General features: G+C 35.4%; 1 protein-coding gene and 1 long non-coding RNA gene across 2 annotated transcripts; both read left to right on the forward strand.

Moving 5' to 3' along the window:
• Positions 1 to 6236: 6236 nt before the first annotated feature.
• On the forward strand, positions 6237 to 15605 carry LOC145949284 (uncharacterized). The gene is made up of 2 exons (XM_083067772.1): positions 6237 to 6278; positions 13577 to 15605. The coding sequence occupies exon 2, from the start codon at positions 13929 to 13931 to the stop codon at positions 15387 to 15389; it is 1461 nt and encodes a 486-aa protein (XP_082923898.1). The 5' UTR covers positions 6237 to 6278; positions 13577 to 13928; the 3' UTR covers positions 15390 to 15605.
• LOC145955219 (uncharacterized) lies at positions 10998 to 11611 on the forward strand. Its single transcript, XR_014431865.1, has 3 exons — positions 10998 to 11092; positions 11220 to 11308; positions 11407 to 11611. It is a non-coding gene; the product is annotated as an uncharacterized LOC145955219 (long non-coding RNA).
• Positions 15606 to 22476: the final 6871 nt, after the last annotated feature.

The raw sequence follows: 22476 nt of genomic DNA on the forward strand, positions 1-22476 counted from the left end.
TGTAAGCACTTCAAACAGAGGCCAAACAATTAATAAAGAGGTTTCCAAGTGGTGGAGAAAAGAAGAACAAGAAGAGTAGAAGTGTAAGTGTACTAGTCAAAAATTTCAACACAAAATGTTACTAGTTTTAGTACTAGTTTGTTAACTTCTTTTGTACACTTTAATTTTCGTTTTCAATACACTTCTACCTCTGTTTTCTTTTGTCAAAACAAGCACAAGACACACAAGGAATTGCTGGTCACAAATTGCTAAGAAACTATTAGCAAAAGAAGTTCACAAAAATTGACTCTAGAACATGTTAGGTCTAATAACATGCATTGGAATCTTTTATGAGCACACTAAGATTTATTTAATGTTCAACCAGCAATGACACAATCAAGAACAGAGGTTAACACAATAAGATTCAGAAATAAAAAGGTACAAAAAGGATTTAATGACAAGTAAAAGAACTACACATGACTCTAAGACAAAACTAGTAGATTAAGAAATGTAAAAAGCTTGTATTCTTGTTTCTTTTTAGGAATTTTTTTATGACCGAATATTATAGAAGTCCAAAGAAAGATATAAGCAGTCCTAAAACAATTAAAAAGACATACAAAGAATACCTAAAGGCACATACAAAGATTGATTCACAAGAAATTATAAAATGAATCAAGAAAAGCAAGACAAGGTGAGTGTGTTCTATAGATTTATAGTTGTGACACAAGAACCACTCAAGGCACACAAACACAAGACTCAAAAAGGAAATACATGGAAGAACAGCAAAGACACATATTAATATTGATATGAACCGAACAAACAAGACAAAGAAGCATAGGAACGAAATTACCAAGGAGACCTAGCTCTTGATACCAAATGATGGAAAACTTGTTGGAGAATCCGGATTGATGTGAATCCTCTTCAAGTTCCTCCCTAGATCTTTGGCTCCTTGATTCTTCCTATGCTTGGTTAAGGTCTCCTATGGAGGAGGAGGCCTTAAGACCACCACGGTTGGTGGAGAAACTCTCCCAAGAGGCGCCACTCCTTGAAGAAGAGATAAGCCCCTTCAATTCTCACCACACTCTTCTATGGAAGGGATAAGAGAATTGGATGCACTCAAAGAGGTTTAGGGACTTTTGGAAGAGAGAAATCTGAACTCAACTCAGAAAATGCAATCTCTAATTCATCAAAAGTGTTTTACAAAGAAGGAAAAACGAAAATATAGGAGTAGGAAGCTTGGAGAGTAAGCTAGTCTTAACCATGGTTCACTAGGAACCATGGTAAGGTCTAGCTAACCACCCATGGTCTAGAGGCTTGGAGAGCAAGCTTCTCACTTAGCTTGCTTGGTAAGCTAGCTAAGGAGTAGCTTGTGCTTCAAGCTTCCAAGTTTGAGAAGAACCAAGCAATTTGGCCAAGTGTGAACACAAGTGTGAACACAAAGTGTGAACACACTTCTAAGGTGGGCGGCCCATTGGATTTAATTTACTCCATCCGGTTTTAAAATGGTTAATTTGGTTTAGTTAGGTTCATTCAATGTGAATGGAACCTAGCTAAATCAAATCTATGAAAAATTAGGAGTAAAATGAGTCCAATATGTAAATTTTAGCCTAGGACCACCTTTGGCTAAATTGCTAGGAGCACACTCTAGCTTACTAACGACACTCTCTATTTTGCTAATGCCACTCCTACTAGAAAAACTAAAAAGAATGTATTTCTAGGTTAGGTTAAATGGAGTCAAAGTGTCCAAGTAACCTACCCTAGAAACAATATACAAAAGCTACTAAAAAGGAAAATAAAGTGCCTCATAAATACAAAGGCAAAAATACACCTATACAAGTATCTACAAGTATGTACAATGGAAACTTCTTAGCTCAACCTTCACCCTTCTTGGTCTTACCTCTTCCAAAGGGGTCCTTGGGGATTAGATTTCCATCACTGTGTGTGTAATCAAATTAGGCATCACACCTCTAATGTACATGATCTTGTATAGATAAAACGCATCCTCCAACCTTCTTTTCTTACAATAGCTATTAACAAGGGTGTTATACGTGACCAAGTCAGGCTCAAACCCTTCCTCCTCCATCTTCTCCAAGAATCCGTTCACCTTATCGGTATCCCTGTCTTTGCACAAAACATGGGTCATAATGTTGAAAGTATAAGCATTCCTATGTATTCCAAGTCTTCCCATTTTTTCATAAACCTCCCAACATTGAGCAATATAATTAAGCCTAGACAACCCACTCAACAAACAATTGCAAGCAATCACATTGGGGATAAAACAAGCCTCAATGTTCCTCCTAAAAGTTACCAACCCTTCTCGACCATGCCAACCTTCACAAAAGCCTTGATATGCATATCAAAGATCACAGGGTTCCAATTACAATCCTCAGTGCACCCCACAAGGCTCTCATAAATGTCCTCATTTGGGGAAACACCTCAACCTCAACCAATTGTATCAACTCAGACAACAACTTCATGGCCTAAGAGAATACCCTAGACCAAGGAAGTATGTAAACAATTACACAATAGTTATGCAAAGAGGGTGTGATGTTCAAGTCATTTTTGACCCAATTGAATAAGGTGAGGGCTGAAGAGTGATCAGACTGGGGTATGAGCAAGACCCTTGAAATTTCGTGGGGACCCAAGTGGGGGAGAATCGCTTTGATGTCATTTTGAAGTGAAAGGCTGGAATGTTTTTATTGGAGGGTGGAAGAGATGAAGTTTACAATTTTGTTGGGGTTGTGGGTAGGGGGGAGAAGATTATAAAAGGGACTCAAAGGAGGTTTGGAATGAGAATCCTGAAGGGTGATTAGGGAAGAAGAAGAAGAAGAAAAAAAGAAAAGAAAGCGGTTTTCTTAGTGAAAGTTTTTGAAATGGTGGTAAGATAGATGGAAGATCGAGGAATCATAGAGTTGAGGATAGATGAGGTTAACGATGTTGTTGGGGTTGTGGGTAGGGGGGAGAAGATTGTAAAGAAGAAGGAGAAGAAGGAAAAAAAATATATTCTTAATTTTTGTCGTATAGTGAATACATATAAAAAGTAGTAATACTTGTCAAGTTAAATCTAATAGTATTTTCAATTTGTTCTCAGAGCCCTCTTTCAATTTCTTATTAACTGCCAAACGTGGAGACTGAGGTGGAGATGTGTGCTGAAATGACATACACTATTGGGTGATGACGTGGCAGTCCGTTAGCCACATCATCATTTAACAGATGGAGACTAACGTCAAGTACTAAATTGAAAAAAAATATTAGTCAGGTAATTTAAACAAAAAAAAAGTAATAAGTAGTAATCCAAAAATTGACCTAATTTAAGGTAATTTAAGGTACTATAGAAGATGGCTGTATTTGAAAATGTCTATGTTTCACATTTATATCAACTATGCATAGTGACTAAAATCCCTCAGTTCATGCCTTGTAGTAATTCACAGACAAAATACAATCCATGCTCTAGAGTCTAGCCATATGAGGCTTAAGTAGATGAATCTTCCCCTACGTAGGCACTAAAGTCTATGTAAGATTCATCTACTTAAGCCTATGTTGAAGAGTAGATGAAAATCTTCATTTATTTGAGAGCATAGCCTTAAGTAGAGTCTAGCTCATAACCTCCATCTTGATACACAGCTAGCATATCCATCAGCTTTAAACCTGCACGCTGCATTGAAATTTCCCAATTTAATAAAAATTGCACTTTTATTTTAAACTGATAAAGTAGCAGCAATGTATGTGGCGCAAACCTTCCAGAAAAATATTTCTACTAAGTGAAAATTGTAACGGTGTACAAAAATTATTGACATGAAGAAATGAAGCTTAGAAAAGATAAACATAAAGTGAATAATATTTTCCAATTTTATTTAATCATAGAACACCTTACCGTGCATTTTGAGTTGTCAATAATGGGAATCTTTAAAACTCATCCAACCAAAACAAGGGTTAATTGATGACTAATAACGTCAAATTATTTATAAGAACACATATCTTATGCATCTAGGAAACTTTCATTCTTCTCCCACAGATATGCACCTCCTTGTTTGTTACACTCATTATACAAATATCTCCATAAATGAACTAAATTCTAGATTTTATGTAAATCTTTTTCCACAATCATCTTTCTATCATTATTACCAACTTTGTAACAACAACAAACTAGAAAAACTCATACCACTTTAAGTCAAGGATAGAAAATACTACCTCAAGTCCTAAGTATAAATATAGGACAAATTGCCAAAATCAAGAAAACTAGTTAATTTGATTATTTTTAAATAATTTACCAAAAATTCAAATTTTCTTTTAAAGATACCATTCTTTTTAAGTGATTGTTATATTTAATGTTAGTTATAAGATAATGGATAGAAAATAGACTTAACAATAAATTAAGAGAATAAAAGAAATTTATTGAATCACTTTGAAAACTAATGACTATTGCTAATAATTTTAGGGTTTAGGATTTACTTATAATTAGGAACACAAAAAGTATTTCCCAAGAGGATAAAGAGTATTCCAAAATAAACTCAGAATAATATAAGCATTTTGAATTCAGATTGCAGACAACAGGTTTACAGTTGCATACATAATATAGAGGGACAAGAAGAAGATTACCTGGTGATGTGTCCAAAGTAACAATTTGCATTTGGCATTAATCTCTTGGACATAAGATAATGCCTGGAAAAAGTTTTCATTCAGTGCTTCTTCTCTAAGTGTATTTATCTACAAATGATCAAAACTAATCATAAGCAAGAACAGAATACAAGTATCCCATTTAATCCACAAAGACATAGTTCAAGACAAAGAACAGTGATTTAAACCTCTTCATGGGAGAGCTGATAATCACGTAAGAAACATGCTACAATCTCTTATCTTTGTGTAGTAGTTTCAAGCTCTTGTTTGAGGCTCTCTGTGGTACTTACAATTTGAAAAAACCAATGCCTAGTGTGACGTGCAGCTTTAGAAACTAATTACTTAAAATAATATCGGATTCCCCTGTATTTCAACTAGTGAACGACAATTTTCATATGGAAGCCATGATATTACCAAGTTCTTTATCTTGATTTGGAAGAAGAATCCATTTAAAACTCTAATTTTAGCCCCAGTGTGTGTAGTAACAATCTTCAATTTCCTTTTAGACTATCCTTATATGCCATGCCCATGTAATTGGGTGGGAGAGAATTTGGATATAGTCCTAATATAAGGACAATGTTAGACTTTAAGCATATTGTTGCCCAACATCTCATCATCATCAAGTTCCATAGCTTTCTACAATCCATGATGTTAATTTATTTAGAACATACCCCACCTTGAGCAGCTTATCCTGAAGCTCCATCAACTCGTCTATATTACCAACCTCACAAAATACTTTAACAACTACATTGTAGCTTTCAGTATCGTAAATTTGAAATTCTTTGACAAAGATTTTCAATAATGACACAACTTTATCAACCTAATTTTCCTCACAATACCCATTTATTAATGCTTTGCTCGTCTCTACATCAGGTTGAATATCTGAAGTAACCATTTCCTCTAGCAAACCTTCAGCCTCCGAAGTCCTGTTTACTCGACATAAGCAGCTTATAACAACTCTATAGGAAGCAAGATTCAGCTTCATGCTCTTCTTCACCTTCTCACATTTCAAAATCAACGCCTCTTCCACATTATTAATTCACATAGTGTCTCAACCAGTTTGTTTTAAGTATTCATTTTAGGTATATAGCCATCTTGACATATCCTTAGCATAAAACTTCGAGCAGCAAACGGTCGACCTTCACTACACAATGCAACTACAAGATAATCATATACATCCTTAAGAATCTTAATTCCAAATCTCTTAAGCTCCGCAACAGCATTCAAGGCAGATAACAACTTTCCTTCCCTAGCATATCCTTCAACTATAACCGGATAGGTGACCGCATCAGGAGGAGGAGGAGGAGGGGGAGGAGGAGAGGAGGAGGAGGAGGAGGATGAGGAGGAAGAGGAGGAAGAGGGGGAGGGGGAGGAGGAGGCAGAGGAGGAGGAGAAGGAGGAGAGGAGGATGAGGTCGAGGAGGAGGAGGAGGGGGAGGGGGAGGAGGACGTGGACAAGGAGGAAGAGGAGGAGGAACAGGTGGAGGCAAAGGGGGAGGGGGGTGGAGGAGGGGGAAGGGGAGGGGGAGGACCTGCAAACCTACAACATTTCATTCACATTCACAGCCCCACTTCCACCGCAAAACCTCGTACATTCTTTTCTATCCTCAACTCTATGATTCCTCAATCTTCCATCTATCTTACCACCGTTTCAAAAACTTTCAATAAAAAAACCGCTCTCTTTTCTTCTTCTTTTTCTTCTTCTCTAATCACCCTTTAGGATTCTCATTCCAAACCCCTTTTGAGTCCCTTTTACAATCTTCTCCCCCTACCCATAACCCCAACAACATCGTAAACTTTATCTCTTCCATCGTCCAACAAAAAAGTTCCTGCCTTTCACTTCAAAATGACATTAAAGCGATTCTCCCCCACTTGGGTCCCCACGAATTTTCAAGGATCTTGCTCAAATCCCATTCTGATCACTCTTCAACCCTCACCTTCTTCAATTGGGTCAAAAATGACTTGAACATCACTCCCTCTCTACATAACTATTGTGTAATTGTTTACATACTTCCTTGGTCTAGGGTATTCTCTCAGGCCATGAAGTTGTTGTCTAAGTTGATACAATTGGTTCAGGTTGAGGGCATTACCCTAAATGAGGACATTTATGAGAGCCTTGTAGGGTGCACTGAGAAGTGTAATTGGAACCCTGTGATCTTTGATATGCTTATCAAGGCTTATGTGAAGGTTGACATGGTTGAGAAGGGTTTGGTAACTTTTAGGGGGAACATCGAGGCTGGTTTTATCCCCAATGTGATTGCTTGCAATTGTTTGTTAAGTGGGTTGTCTAAGCTTAATTATATTGCTCAATGTTGGGAGGTTTATGGAAAAATGGGAAGACTTGGAATACATAGGAATGCTTATACTTTCAACATTATGACCCATGTTTTGTGCAATGACGCAGAAACTGATAAGGTGAATGGATTCTTGGAGAAGATGGAGGAGGAAGGGTTTGAGCCTAACTTGGTCACTTATAACTCCCTTGTTAATAGCTATTGTAAGAAAAAAATGTTGGAGGATGCGTTTATCTATAGAGTGAGTGAAGGGAGGAGGAGGAGGGAGGAGGGAGGAGGGGGGAAGGGGAAGGGGAGGGGGAGGAGAGGAGGAACTACAAGATAATCATACACATCCTCAGGAATCTTAATTCCAAACCCTCAAGATAATCACACATCTAATGTACATGATCTTGTATAGATAAAACTCATCCTCCAACCTTATTTTCTTACAATAGCTATTAACAAGGGTTTTATATGTGACCAAGTCAGGCTCAAATCCTTCCTTCTCCATCTTCTCCAAGAATCCGTTCAACTTGTTAGTTTCTGCGTCATTGCACAAAGCATGGGTCATAATTTTGAAAGGGAGGGGATGAGGAGGGAGGAGGAGGGAGAGGAGGAGGCGAGGGAAAATGTGGGGGAGGAGGAGAAGGAGGAGGAGGAGGAGGAACTAGAAGATAATCATATACATCCTCAGGAATCTTAATTTCAAATCTTTTAAGCTCTGCAATAGCATTCAAGGTAGACAACAACTTTCCTTCCCTAGCATATCCTTCAACTATAACCCGACAGGTGACCGCTTCAAGACAAATCTCATTTCTTATCATTTCATGCAACAATGATTTACACATTTGCATCTTTCCTTATCTACAATAACCAGACACAGGAGTATTATAAGACACAATATCCAGATCTATCCCTCGGTGAACCATCTCATGAAAAAGTTGATGAGCCTCCTTGACCTTTCTTTCTTCACAAAGACCATTCATCAAAGTTGTATGTAATCAAATTAGGCATCACACCTCTAATGTACATGATCTTGTATAGATAAAACGCATCCTCCAACCTTTTTTTCTTACAATAGTTATTAACAAGGGTGTTATATGTGACCAAGTCAGGCTCAAATCCTTCCTTCTCCATCTTCTCCAAGAATCTGTTCACCTTGTCGATTTTTGCGTCATTGCAAAAAACATGGGCCATAATGTTGAAAGGGAGGGGGAGGGGGAAGGGGAGGCGGAGGCGGAGGGGGAGGAGGAAGAGAGGAGGCGGGGGAAGAAGTGGGGGAGGAGGGAGAGGAGGAACTAGAAGATAATCATATACATCCTCAGGAATCTTAATTTCAAATCTCTTAAGCTCCGCAACAGCATTCAAGGTAGATAACAACTTTCCTTCCGTAGCATATCCTTCAACTATAACCTGACAGGTGACCGCGTCAGGAGAAATCCTATTTCCTATCATTTCATGCAACAATGATCTACACATTTGCTTCTTTCCTTTTCTACAATAACCAAATACAAGAGTATTATAAGACACAACATCCGGATCTATCCCTCGGTGAACCATCTCATGAAAAAGTTTATGAGTCTCCTTGACCTTTCTTTCTTCACAAAGACCATTCATCAACGTTGTGTGTAATCAAATTAGGCATCACACCTCTAATGTACATGATCTTGTACAGATAAAACGCATCCTCCAACATTCTTTTCTTACAATAGCTATTAACAAGGGTTTTATACGTCACCAAGTTAGGTTCAAACCCTTCCTCCTCCATCTTTTCCAAGAATCCGTTCACCTTGTTGGTTTCTGCGTCATTGCACAAAACATGGGTCATAATGTTAAAAGTATAAGCATTCCTATGTATTCCAAGTCTTCCCATTTTTTCATAAATCTCCCAACATTGAGCAATATAATTAAGCCTAGACAACCCACTCAACAAACAATTGCAAGCAATCACATTGGGGATAAAACCAACCTCAATGTTCCTCCTAAAAGTTACCAAACCCTTCTCAACCATGCCTGTAACACCCCAGCAACCCGCATGTGGATATTGTCCGCTTTGGCCGCAGCCCTCACGGTTTTGCTTCTGGCAATGACACTCATGCCACCCCAAAACGCGTCCACACAAGGAAGGTATCCACACCCATATATATGGCATGCTTCGTTCTCCTTCCTAACCGATGTGAGACTTCACAATCCACCCCCCTCATGGGAGTCCAGCGCCCTCGCTGGCACACCGGCCCGGGTCCAGGCTCTGATACCAAATGTAACACCCCAGCAACCCGCATGTGGATATTGTCCGCTTTGGCCGCAGACCTCACGATTTTGCTTCTGGCAATGGCACTCATGCCACCCCAAAACGCGTCCACACAAGGAAGGTATCCACACCCATATATATGGCATGCTTCGTTCTCCTTCCTAACCGATGTGGGACTTCACAATGCCAACCTTCACATAAGCCTTGATAAGCATATCAAAGATCACAGGGTTCCAATTACAATTCTCAGTGCACCCTACAAGGCTCTCATAAATGTCCTCATTTAGGGAAACGCCCTCAATCTGAACCAATTCTATTAACTTAGACAACAACTTCATTGCCTGAGAGAATACCCTAGACCAAGGAAGTATGTGAACAATTACACAATAGTTATGTAGAGAGGGTGTGATGTTCAAGTTATTTTTGACCCAATTGAAGAAGGTGAAGGCTGAAGAGTGATCAGACTGGGATCTGAGCAAGACCCTTGAAAATTCGTGGGGACCCAAGTGGGGAAAATCGCTTTGATGTCATTTTGAAGTGAAAGGCATGAACGTTTTTGTTGGAGGGTGGAAGAGATAAAGTTTACGATGTTGTTGGGGTTGTGGGTAGGGGGAGAAGATTGTAAAAGGGACTCAAAAGGGGTTTGGAATGAGAATCCTAAAGGGTGATTAGAGAAGAAGAAAAAGAAGAAGAAAAGAGAGCGGTTGTTTTAGTGAAAGTTTTTGAAACGGTGGTAAGATAGATGAAAGATTGAGGAATCATAGAGTTAAGGATAGAGAAGAATGTACGAGGTTTGCAGTGGAAGTGGGGATGTGAATGTGACTGAAATGTTGCAGGTTTGCAAGTCCTCCCCATCCCCCTCCCTCTCCTCCTCCATGTCCCCCTCCGCCTGCAGCTCCTCCTCCTCCTCCTCCGCCTCATCCTCCTCCTCTCCTCCTCCTCCTCCTCCTCCTCTTGATGCGGTCACTTGTCAGGTTATAGGTTAAGGATATGCTAGGGAAGGAAAGTTGTTGTCTGCCTTGAATGCTGTTGCAAAGCTTAAGAGGTTTGGAATTAAGATTCTTGAGGATGTATATGATTATCTTGTAGTTGCATTGTGTAGTGAAGGTCGACCGTTTGCTGCTCAAAGTTTTATGCTAAGGATATCTCACGATGGCTATATACCTAAAATGAATACTTACAACAAACTGGTTGAGACACTATGTGAATTAATAATGTGGAAGAGGCGTTGATTTTGAAATGTGAGATGGTGAAGAAGAGCATGAAGCTAAATCATGCTTCCTATAGAGTTGTTATAAGCTGCTTGTGTCGAGTAAACAGGACTTCGGAGGCTGAAGGTTTGCTAGAGGAAATGGTTACTTAAGATATTCAACCTGATGTAGAGACGAGCAAAGCATTAATAAATGGGTATTGTGAGGAAAATTAGGTTGATAAAGTTGTGTCATTATTAAAAATCTTTGTGAAGGAATTTCAAATTTACGATACTGAAAGCTACAATGTAGTTGTTAAAGTATTTTGTGAGGTTGGTAATATAGCGAGTTGATGGAGCTTCAGGATAAGCTGCTCAAGGTGAGGCATGTTCCAAATAAATTAACATGCAAGTATGTGATCCATGGATTGCAGAAAGCTATGGAACTTGATGATGATGAGATGTTGGGCCCCAATATGCTTAAATTCTAACATTGTCCTTATATTAGGGCTATATCCAAATTCTCTCCTACAGAATTACATGGGCATGGCATATGAGGATAGTCTAAAAGGAAATTGAAGATTGTTACTACACACACTAGGGCTAAAATCATAGTTTTAAATGGATTATTCTTCCAAATCAAGATAAAGAACTTGGTAATATCATGGCTTCCATATGAAAATTATCGTTCACTAGTTGAAATACAGGGAGAATATGATATTATTTTAAGTAATTAGTTTCTAAAGCTGCATGTCACACTAGGCATTGGTTTTTTCAAATTGTAAGCAATTAGTTTTTAAAATTCTTTATATTGTACAAAATTTGATTGTGAATGTAATCATTGCATGATTTAATTTGGAAATAAAAAAATGGAATGGGTTATTTTGCTGACATTGTAAGTACCACAGAGAGCCTCAAACAAGAGGTTGAAACGACTACACAAAGATAAGAGATTGTAGCATGTTTCTTACGTGATTATCAGCTCTCCCATGAAGAGGTTTAAATCACTGTTCTTTGTCTTGAACTATGTCTTTGTGGATTAAATGAGATACTTGTACTATGTTCTTGCTTATGATTAGTTTTGATCATTTGTAGATAAATACACTTAGAGAAGAAGCACTGAATGAAAACTTTTTCAAGGCATTATCTAATGTCCAAGAGATTGATGCCAAATGCAAACTGTTACTTTGGACACATCATGAGGTAATCTTCTTCTTGTCCCTCTATATTATGTATGCAACTGTAAACCTGTTGTCTGCAATCTGAATTCAAAATGCTTATATAATTTTCAGTTTATTTTGTAATACTGTTTATCCTCTTGGGAAATACTTTTTGTGTTCCTAATTATAAAAACCATAAACCCTAAAATTATTAGCAATAGTCATTAGTTTTCAAAGTGATTCAATAAATTTCTTTTATTCTCTTAATTTATTGTTAACTCTAGTTTCTATCCATTATCTTATAACTAACATTAAATATAACAATCAATTTTGGACTTATCAAATTTTTTCTTTCCTTTTCCCTTCCACATTTTTTTCCACCACCCTTCTTTGAAGTTTCAGCTTCATCACCATCAAAATGGCCATTATTAGAGGTATTTCCTCGGCCACCACCCTTGTGATACTGTACTTTCTCTTTACCTTCCACGTTTCTTGCCACCATCTCTCTTGAAACCAACCTTGGCTTGCAAGGCATGGTTAGACTCTTGTTGTTGGTCTCTTTCAACCAAACGTTGTTCATGTGCCTCAAGAGTTCCTTGCAACTCCTCCACCTTCATTATTGAGAGATCTTTGGATTCTTCAATAGTTACAGCTATGTAATCAAACTTTGCACTCAAAGGCTGCATCATTTTCTCCAACATTAACTGATTTAAAACAGTAGCACCACATGCTTTTATTTGATTCACAAGAACTTGCATTCTTGAAAAGTAATTCGTGATCTTCTCATTGTTTTAGCTTGTCATCATCAGAACAAGCTTTAGCCAAGGCATCCCACACAACTTTTGAGGTTTCAGCGAAAGCAATCTTCTCAATGTGAGAAAGAATAAAGCCTTACAATCTTTTTTTTTTATTCTCCTTGAAAGTCTGTCTCAGGACTTCAGTTTCGAGTTCAACAAGTGGCGCATAACCATTCTTAACAGTATGAAGAATGTCCTAGAAACCAAACAAAGCATTCATCTAAACACTCCATTTGTCCCAATTCTTACTATCAAGAACTAACAAATTTCTAGGAATGTGACCATCTAGACTTGTCATATTGGTCGCTATAAAACTCAAATTATACCCTCCTGAAAAAATGCTTTTGAATCTTTGCCCTAAGATCTTCAAGCTCTGATATCAATTTGTTAGAGATGCAAAGGTCGGAGAAAATGAAAAAACAAAAAAGAGGGTAAAAGAGAAATTATATATATATACAAAAGTTTTTATGTTTTTATATAGGTTAATTTTCCTTTTTTTTAAAAAAACATCTGAATTAAGCATATACTAACTCAATATCAATATGTGCAATCAACAAAATCATGTCAAATAAATGTAGAAAAAAAATGTCAAAACTTCAATGTTCATCTTATGTACTCCACGTCGGGTTAAATATGCATTCAAAGTTCAAATTTCTAATATTTTAGTCGTTTGGCTTCGTGAATAATTATGACGTATCTAATTGAAAAAGCAATTCTATTTACATGGCCTCACAATTAAATCAATATCATCTCAAATGAGATCCAAACACATGGTAAAAGTAAAATTAAACCAATATTTAGATAATTGTCCTCGTTGAACTTGAGAAGTATTACTACTTTTTATGTGTTCACTATACGATAAAAATTAAGAATATATTTAAATAAATTTCTATAAAATTACCTACAAGAAAGAAGAATTTAAAAAGAAAAGAATGAAATTAATATTTTCATAAATGAAATTAATTTATACTTTGTTAATTTGTGAAAATTATCACATTAATTTTTTAAAAAACTTATTTTTAACCCATCCATTAACAAAGTTTAATTAATATGTAAACTTATTTTTATATATTTAACATTATTTTATTTTATTTTAAATAGTTTCTTCGTCTTCTCTCTTTCAGGAACCAAAAGATGTGGTGAGAGGCACTTGGCAGCAGCTGCAACATTTCAATCACATTCACAGCCTCATTTCCACTGCAAACCTCGTACTTTCTTCTCTATCCTCAACTCTATGATTCCTCGATCTTCCATCTATCTTACCACCGTTTCAAAAAATTTCACTAAAAAAATCGCTCTCTTTTCTTCTTCTTCTTCTTCTTCTTCTCTAATCACCCTTCAGGATTCTCACTCCAAACCCCCTTTGAGTCCCTTTTACAATCTTCTCCCCCCTACCCACAACCGCAACAACATCGTAAACCTTATCTCTTCCACCCTCAAACAAAAAACTTCCTGCCTTTCACTTCAAAATGACATCAAAACGATTCTCCCCCACTTGGGTCCCCACAAATATTCAAGTGTCTTGCTCAGATCCCAGTCTGATCACTCTTCGGCCCTCACCTTCTTCAATTGGGTCAAAAATGACTTGAACATCACCTCTCTGCATAACTATTGTGTAATTGTTCACATACTTGCTTGGTCTAGGGTATTCTCTCAGGCCATGAAGTTGTTGTCTGAGTTGATACAATTGGTTGAGGTTGAGGGTGTTTCCCCAACTGAGGACATTTATGAGAGCCTCGTGGGGTGCACTGAGGATTGTAATTGGAACCCTGTGATCTTTGATATGCTTATCAAGGCTTATGTGAAGGTTGGCATGGTTGAGAAGGGTTTGGTAACTTTTAGGAGGAACATTGAGGCTTGTTTTATCCCCAATGTGATTGCTTGCAATTGTTTGTTGAGTGGGTTGTCTAGGCTTAATTATATTGCTCAATGTTGGGAGGTTTATGAAAAAATGGGAAGACTTGGAATACATAGGAATGCTTATACTTTCAACATTATGACCCATGTTTTGTGCAAAGACAGGGATACCGATAAGGTGAACGGATTCTTGGAGAAGATGGAGGAGGAAGGGTTTGAGCCTGACTTGGTCACGTATAACACCCTTGTTAATAGCTATTGTAAGAAAAGAAGGTTGGAGGATGCGTTTTATCTATACAAGATCATGTACATTAGAGGTGTGATGCCTAATTTGATTACACACACAGCGTTGATGAATGGTCTTTGTGAAGAAGGAAAGGTCAAGGAGGCTCATCGACTTTTTCATGAGATGGTTCACCGAGGGATAGATCCGGATGTTGTGTCTTATAATACTCTTGTGTCTGGTTATTGTAGAGAAGGAAAGATGCAAATGTGTAGATCATTGTTGCATGAAATGATAGGAAATGGGATTTGTCCTGACGCGGTCACATGTCGGGTTATAGTTGAAGGATATGCTAGGGAAGGAAAGCTGTTGTCTGCCTTGAATGTTATTGCGGAGCTTAAGAGATTTGGAATTAAGATTCCTGAGGATGTATATGATTATCTTGTAGTTGCATTGTGTAGTGAAGGTCGACCGTTTGCTGCTAGAAGTTTTCTGCTAAGGATATCTCAGGATGGCTATATACCTCAAGTGAATACTTACAATAAACTGGTTGAGACACTGTGTGAATTCAATAATGTGGAAGCGGCGTTGATTTTGAAATGTGAGATGGTGAAGAAGAGCATGAAGCTGAATCTTGCTTCCTATAGAGCTGTTATAAGCTGCTTGTGTCGAATAAACAGGACTTCGGAGGCTGAAGGATTGTTGGAGGAAATGGTTATTTCAGGTATTCAACCTGATGTAGAGACGAGCAGAGCATTAATAAATGGGTATTGTGAGGAAAATAAGGTTGATAAAGCTGTGTCATTATTGAAAATCTTTGCCAATGAATTTAAAATTTACGATACTGAAAGCTACAATGCAATTGTTAAAGTATTTTGTGAGGTTGGTAATATAGACGAGTTGATGGAGCTTCAGGATAAGCTGTTCAAGGTGGGGTATGTCCCAAATAAATTAACATGCAAGTATGTCATCCATGGATTGCAGAAAGCTATGGAACTTGATGATGATGAGGTGTTGGGCCACAATATGCTTAAAGTCTAACATTGTCCTTATATTAGGACTATATCCAAATTCTCTCCTACCCAATTACATGGGCATGGCATATAAGGATAGTCTAGAAGGAAATTGAAGATTGCTACTACACACACTGGGGCTAAAATCAGAGTTTTAAATGGATTCTTCTTCCAAATCAAGATAAAGAACTTGGTAATATCATGACTTCCATATAAACATTGCCGTTCACTAGTTGAAATACAGAGGTTTAAATCACTGTTCTTTGTCTTGAACTATGTCTTTGTGAATTAAATGAGATACTTGTATTATGTTCTTGCTTATGATTAGTTTTGATCATCTGTAGATAAATACACTTAGAGAAGTAGCACTGAATGAAAACTTTTTCAAGGCATTATCTAATGTCCAAGAGATTCGTGCCAAATGCAAACTGTTACTTTGGACACATCATGAGGTAATCTTCTTCTTGTCCCTCTATATTATGTATGCAACTGTAAACCTGTTGTCTGCAATCTGAATTCAAAATGCTTATATAATTTTGAGTTTATTTTGTAATACTGTTTATCCTCTTGGAAAATACTTTTTGTGTTCCTAATTATAAAAACCATAAACCCTAAAATTATTAGCAATAGTCATTAGTTTTCAAAGTGATTCAATAAATTTCTTTTATTCTCTTAATTTATTGTTAACTCTAGTTTCTATCCATTATCTTATAACTAACATTAAATATAACAATCACTTAAAAAGAATGGTATCTTTAAAATAAAATTTGCATTTTTGGTAAATTATTTAAAAATAATCAAATTAACTAATTTTCTTGATTTTGACAATTTATTCTATATTTATACTTAGGACTTGAGGTAAGTATTTTCTATCCTTGACTTAAAGTGGTAAGCGTTTTTGTAGTTTGCTATTGCCGCAAAGTTGGTAATAATGATACAAAGATGATTGTGGAAAAAGATTGACATAAAATCTAGAATTTAGTTCATTTATGGAGATATTTGTATAATGAGTGTAGCAAACAAGGAGGTGCATATCTGTGGGAGAAGAATATATGAAAGTTTCCTAAATGCATAAGATCTGTATTCTTATAAATAATTTGACGTAGTTAGTCGTTAATCAATCCTTGTTCTGGTTGGATGAGTTTTAAAGATTCCCATTATTGACAACCCAAAATGCACGATAAGGTGTTCTATGATTAAATAAAATTGACAAATATTATTCACTTTATATTTATCTTTTCTAAGCTTCATTTCTTCATGTCAATAATAATTGTACGCTGTTACAATTTTTACTTAGTAGTGATATTTTTCTGGAAGGTTTGCGCCACATACATTGCTGCTACTTTATCAGTTTAAAATAAAAGTGCAATTTTTATTAAATTGGGGAATTTCATTGCAGCGTGCTGGATTAGAGCTGATGGATATGTTGGCTGTGTTTCAAAATGGAGATATGAGTTGGACTCTACTTAAGCCTATTAAATGAAGATTTTCATCTAGTATTGAACATAGGCTTAAGTAAATGAATCCTACATAGACTTTAGTGCTTATGTAGGTGAAAATTCATCTACTTAAGCCTCACATGGGTAGATTCTAGAGCATGTATTGTATTTTGTCTGAGTTACTACAAAGCATGAACTGGAGTTTTAGTCACTATGCATAGTTATGCATAGTTGATATAAATGTGAAAGATAGACATTTTCAAATGCGGCCATCTTCCATATTAATAGATTTCGGAGTCTAATGCGTATTATATTGCTCCATCTTATGATATGTGGACCTCATATCAATAATAAGATCAAAAGAAAATGCTTGTGGTCAAATAGAAACTTGGGTTGTCTTTATCATCCTTTGCTTGTGCATCAATCATCATAAATTATTGATATACTAAGTACATGTTTATGATCACTCCGATATGTCGGTGATATGCTTGAATCTTATTTTGAATGCTATTTTTCTGCTATGGCTTTTCTGTATGTATGCAGACCTTGACGTCATATGTTGATAAAATTCAAAGCAGTTCTCCTATTACTCCAAGAATGATTAGGAGTGTGAAAAGAAAAAAAAATCAAATCAACCCAGCATTTATAACGCTCCTTATGATGGTTGTCGTATGAAAATCGACATAACTTCTTTCCGTATACAAATTCTTTATTTTTTAATGGTCAGTTATTAATTATTTCCAAATAAATATAAGTAAAAAGAAATTAACCATTGAAACTTTTATTTATGATATCTAATTGTTTGTTCCATGTACGTTAAATAAAATGTATTTTACGTATTGTACGAGTATTTTTAATATAATTAGAAATGTATAGCAACTTAAATTTAAGAGAAAATGATAAATTTTAAATAATTATTATACATAATTAAATTTTAAGATGAAAATGAAAATTTTAAAATGAAAAATTGTTAAAAAGAATGATCATTGTCAATATCCCAAGTTTGATTTTCAATATTTAAAAATATGGAATAATTTTTCCTCTTAAAATGATCATTCAAAATTTTAATTTAGAAATTAAGGTGTTAATTATTATTTATTTTTTTTTTGAATTTTTAACTTAGAAATTAAGGAATTAATTAATTTAGAACAAGTTAATTGATCAATGAATATAACACAAAAAAAAATGAGTTGGGAATTTACCTAAAAATTATGTTATGATCTTTAATTGCCTCTCGATCTCAACCATCGATTAGCCAACAATAAAATGACAAGTGAATTGAGCAGACAGGAAACTTGCCTTGTGGTACATTGGGGATCTTCACTTGGCTCCATTTCCATAAGCTCCAAACCATTATTAGTTTCACAATTTTTATGCTCACCATCTGACACAATTGCTTCTTGGTTCACAGAGCTTCCCAATTTTTCTTCAGAATGGTCATCTGAATCTAAGGGCTCCTTGGGAGCAGATAGAGAACGTTCTCTACTACCAGTGGCATTACTAGAACTAGAAGGTGACAGCCACATGAATTTCAGATTGTGGTCTTTCCAGCATTTACCATTAGTAAATGCCTTCTCAGCTGCCCAACGAGTAGTGAAAGTTATATGTGCCTCTTGTTGGCTACTATCGTTGACTTGAACGTCTTCTAGCTCTACGGTGGAGAGTTCACCGTATGGTGAGAAGTGTTCCTTCAAAACAGCAACCTAAAATAAAAGACAGAAATTTAGTTGAGCAACAATAGAATAAGACAAAACAGACTGCCACATTTAGTAATGGTACATGGATGAATCTAAAGACAACATGACACAAGTTTTATTGTGTAATTTTTTCCGTTAAAAAACAATTTTAGAGTAGAATATATTTCACTTGGGTTTCTACAGGGTTTGAAAAGATGAGACCAACAAACAATGTAGATTCATGCAATGCAAAAGATTCAACTTATCTAATTGATCTCATAGTATCTTAAATAAAAGTAGACCATAGTAGCTCGTATGGATCATCACAACTTAACATGCACACCACAGTACATCGTAAGTTACATTAGTTGATTTTCCTCAACAACACTTCGTTGATAATGTGGAAAACAAGAAGGTGGAATGAAAAGTAAGAGAGAACGCAAAAGCTATTGAATCATCAACTAGCAATAGATAAACAACTAATGTACTTAGGATTAATATAATCATGATATCTGGATGTGTACATTGTGAAAATATGAATATTAATTTGTTGGTCAAACAATATCTATATATACTAGATAATTCAAAGTAACCCAACAAAAGCAACAAAACCAACCACCACCATGGCCTCATCAAAGCCACCATTTACCTCCAACTAACCCTGTCATACTCTCATATAAACATGGTCATTGTAGTCCAACCACCAAAAAAATATGTAAGGGTAAGCTAAATTTCAAAAAGATTACCATATCACAAATATATGAGTATAACAATTATTCAACTAACAACCACATGCAAATCCAACAACTAGACACTATGGTTTACAACATATCAACACACCAAACATCTCAACATGGTATTCATCACCCTTATACAAATACGTAATTCACATTATACGATACATCATATTTCACCATAACAATGTTATTCAGCCATATAAACATCAAGCATATGAACAATATCAGACCAAATCATATATCTAAATCAACAAAACACAACCAAATGAATGATTTCGAGGAAATATCACCCTCTTAAGAGAAGGTTAGCAGAAGAGAACTCACAATCCAAAGCATTTCCTTCTAGCTTATCTTTCTAGATTCTGTAGAACTAAACTTATAAAGCTTAATCCTTAACAAAAATCTTATATACTCCTCCCCTCAAGGTCAGACTAGACCTCTGTCTAGAGAGACCCTCTAAAATGTCTAAAGATTCATGAGAAATTCCTAAACTCCTTAAGTCCCTCAACAATACCTCAGAACATCACACACCACATAATTATTAAAAAAAACACATTAATTAACAAAAACTTATGGTGTTAATATATATATATATATATATATATATATATATATATATATATATAAATGATATAAGTAAGGGTATGTTTGTCTCTATATAAAATAATGACATTTTCCTCCCCTTCCTTCCATCTTGAGGGGAATACAAAAATTAACAAATATTATTTTGGTTCATTCTAAATCAGTCCACGTTCTTTTCTCATAAACAAATAGATCATACAAAAAGGCAAATCTTATAACACAATACTTTTTATCTTGTTTTAATTTTTATCTATTATGTTTTAACATACATGTGTTTTAAATTTACTGAAGTCAGTTTAATAATAAGATATTAAGTTAATAAATCCTCTATATATTAAATATGAACGACTATCTCATATAAAAACGTTTATAAAGATCATTCTTCAATAAGATTTAGAGAATCTTATAACTTTTTATATAACTTAATTTTTATTTTTCATATTTATTTACTAATTAAATTTTAATATTTTAAAATATTTTATCAATAAATAAAAATAATTTTGTCTCACAATATAAGTTATCTATTCTTAAATCTAAACAGAACTTATATATTTATGAATAATTTATATGTTCAAATATAATACTTTATATATAGTTTATTATAAATTGAATTAAATATAATAAATATTTAGTATGTAAAATATATGTATTAAAATATTAATTTATATGAGGTCTTAAGTTTTGTTCAACACAGGTGTAAATTTTTTATTTATTTTTTGGTTCGATACATAATGAAATAAACAAAATAAATAAATAACAAGAGTAAGAAATACAAACTAGTTGACCACAAGAAAAGAGAAGACCCATAAATAAGGTGCGAGATCAACAAGTATAGAGGTCCAAATGCTGAATTCGTGATCTTTTATAGCTACCTTCTTCTCCCACACATCAATACAATAATTACCATCATTCTATATATATATATATATATATAAAATGCACATTATCACATGTATGGATCTAAATTTCAAAACCATATCAAATTTATGTCAAACAAACAACTCAATTTAACATATAAATTATCATAACTTATTTGAAAGGACTTTTGTTGATACATTTAAAATATAATTTAGATATTTTTAAAAATAATTATATAAACTTTAAATACATTTATATTTATTTATTTCTATAAATTATTCTAGATACGTTCTTGAAAATGTTTACCACAAAATTAATAAAACATGATAATTATTAATTTGTAAATAAAATAGAAAAGCACATTTACATTTAGGTGTGGGAAAAAGGAAAGAGGCGAAAGGGGAGAAATAATAAAAATAAAAATAAAAAAAAGTGATTAAGGTGTTGTGTGTTTGTTTCCTCTCTTACAAAGTCTCCAACGCAGAGAGAGGCGCACGCACCACGCTCTCACTCTCAGCTCCTCCGTCCAATCGCCGCCGCCATCGCCATCGCCATCGCCGTCGACCACCGTCGCCCGCGCTTCCTTTCCACGACTCAGGTTCTCTCTCTCTCTAATTGCGCGTATAATATAATTCTCTATTTTTTTCGAATTGGTTTGTTCCTCTCTTATCCTAATTCGACGAATGGACGAAATAGCTACGCGCACGCACGATTGCTTTATCGTTAGGTTTCACTGAATTTCCGTGTTCCGAAAGGGATGCGTAATTTCGCTTGTTTTCTTCGTCGCTGTGTGTGTTGACGTGAGTGCATAACCCCCTCCACGCACAGTGTAGTGGCTCTTTGTTGTTATTCGGTGATTCAAATTGGAGAGAATAATCGAAGCGCCCGCGTGTTGCGAACGGTGGTGTTTGTTAGGGCAAAAAGGTAGTGAGGGATCTTTCCAATTAGGCAATCGTTTGGGGTTAATTGGAGATTTTTACGGTGTTGGTAGACAAACGAATGCCACGTGGCGTTTTTATTTTGTTTTAATTTTTGCGATTTTCTAGATTTCTAGGGGTTCGTGTGTGATTTGAGTTTGACCAGAAGCTTTGAGCTGTGGATGACTTTGGTGTGGAATGTATTTTAGTGTTTAGCATAGTGTGGCGAAATTTTTGTTGCTGCATTGTGTTAGATGGTGATGTTGGGCAGCTGGAGATCTGTTGCTTCCTTTTATGGTTATTGCTCTTTATATGATTGTGTTATATGAACTATGATAGTGTGATGGATTGTTCTAATTTTTGAATCAACTGTGCATTTGTTTAAATGTTCCGCCCAGCTGCTACATTTCTGGTGGGTTTTTGGTTTTCCTTTTCTAGTGTTTGATCAACCTTGGGTGTGTCCTCAAAACAAAACTTTGATGATTCTGTTGTTATTTGATGAGTCAAACACAGTTTGGTTTTAAGTGATTTTCTGAATGAGCTGTACATTTGTTTGTGTCTAGCCCGGATGCTACATTTGTTTGTGTATTCTTGTTGTCTTTGATGAACCTTGGGACTTAGGTGGACCCCGTGTTGTTACATAGATATTGCATTGCGGAATTCCTTGAATCCGTGATCATGACTCTGTCCACTGTAGTAGCCGTTATGGTGTCACGTTTGCAGCATGTATCCTACATCCTCTAGTCATTTTATCTCCAACCAATTTAACTTTTGAGTTAATATAATGTCAACTTTTATGCATTTTATTTTTATTTTCATACAACTTACGTTTTTATACATATATAATTAATATACTATATATTTTAACTGCTATGCAACTTCTACTATTTTCCCAAAACACTATCC

The sequence above is a fragment of the Cajanus cajan genome, chromosome 2, assembly GCF_000230855.2.
Source record: "Cajanus cajan strain Asha chromosome 2, NIPB_CcT2T_4, whole genome shotgun sequence".
Taxonomy (NCBI): Eukaryota; Viridiplantae; Streptophyta; class Magnoliopsida; order Fabales; family Fabaceae; genus Cajanus; species Cajanus cajan.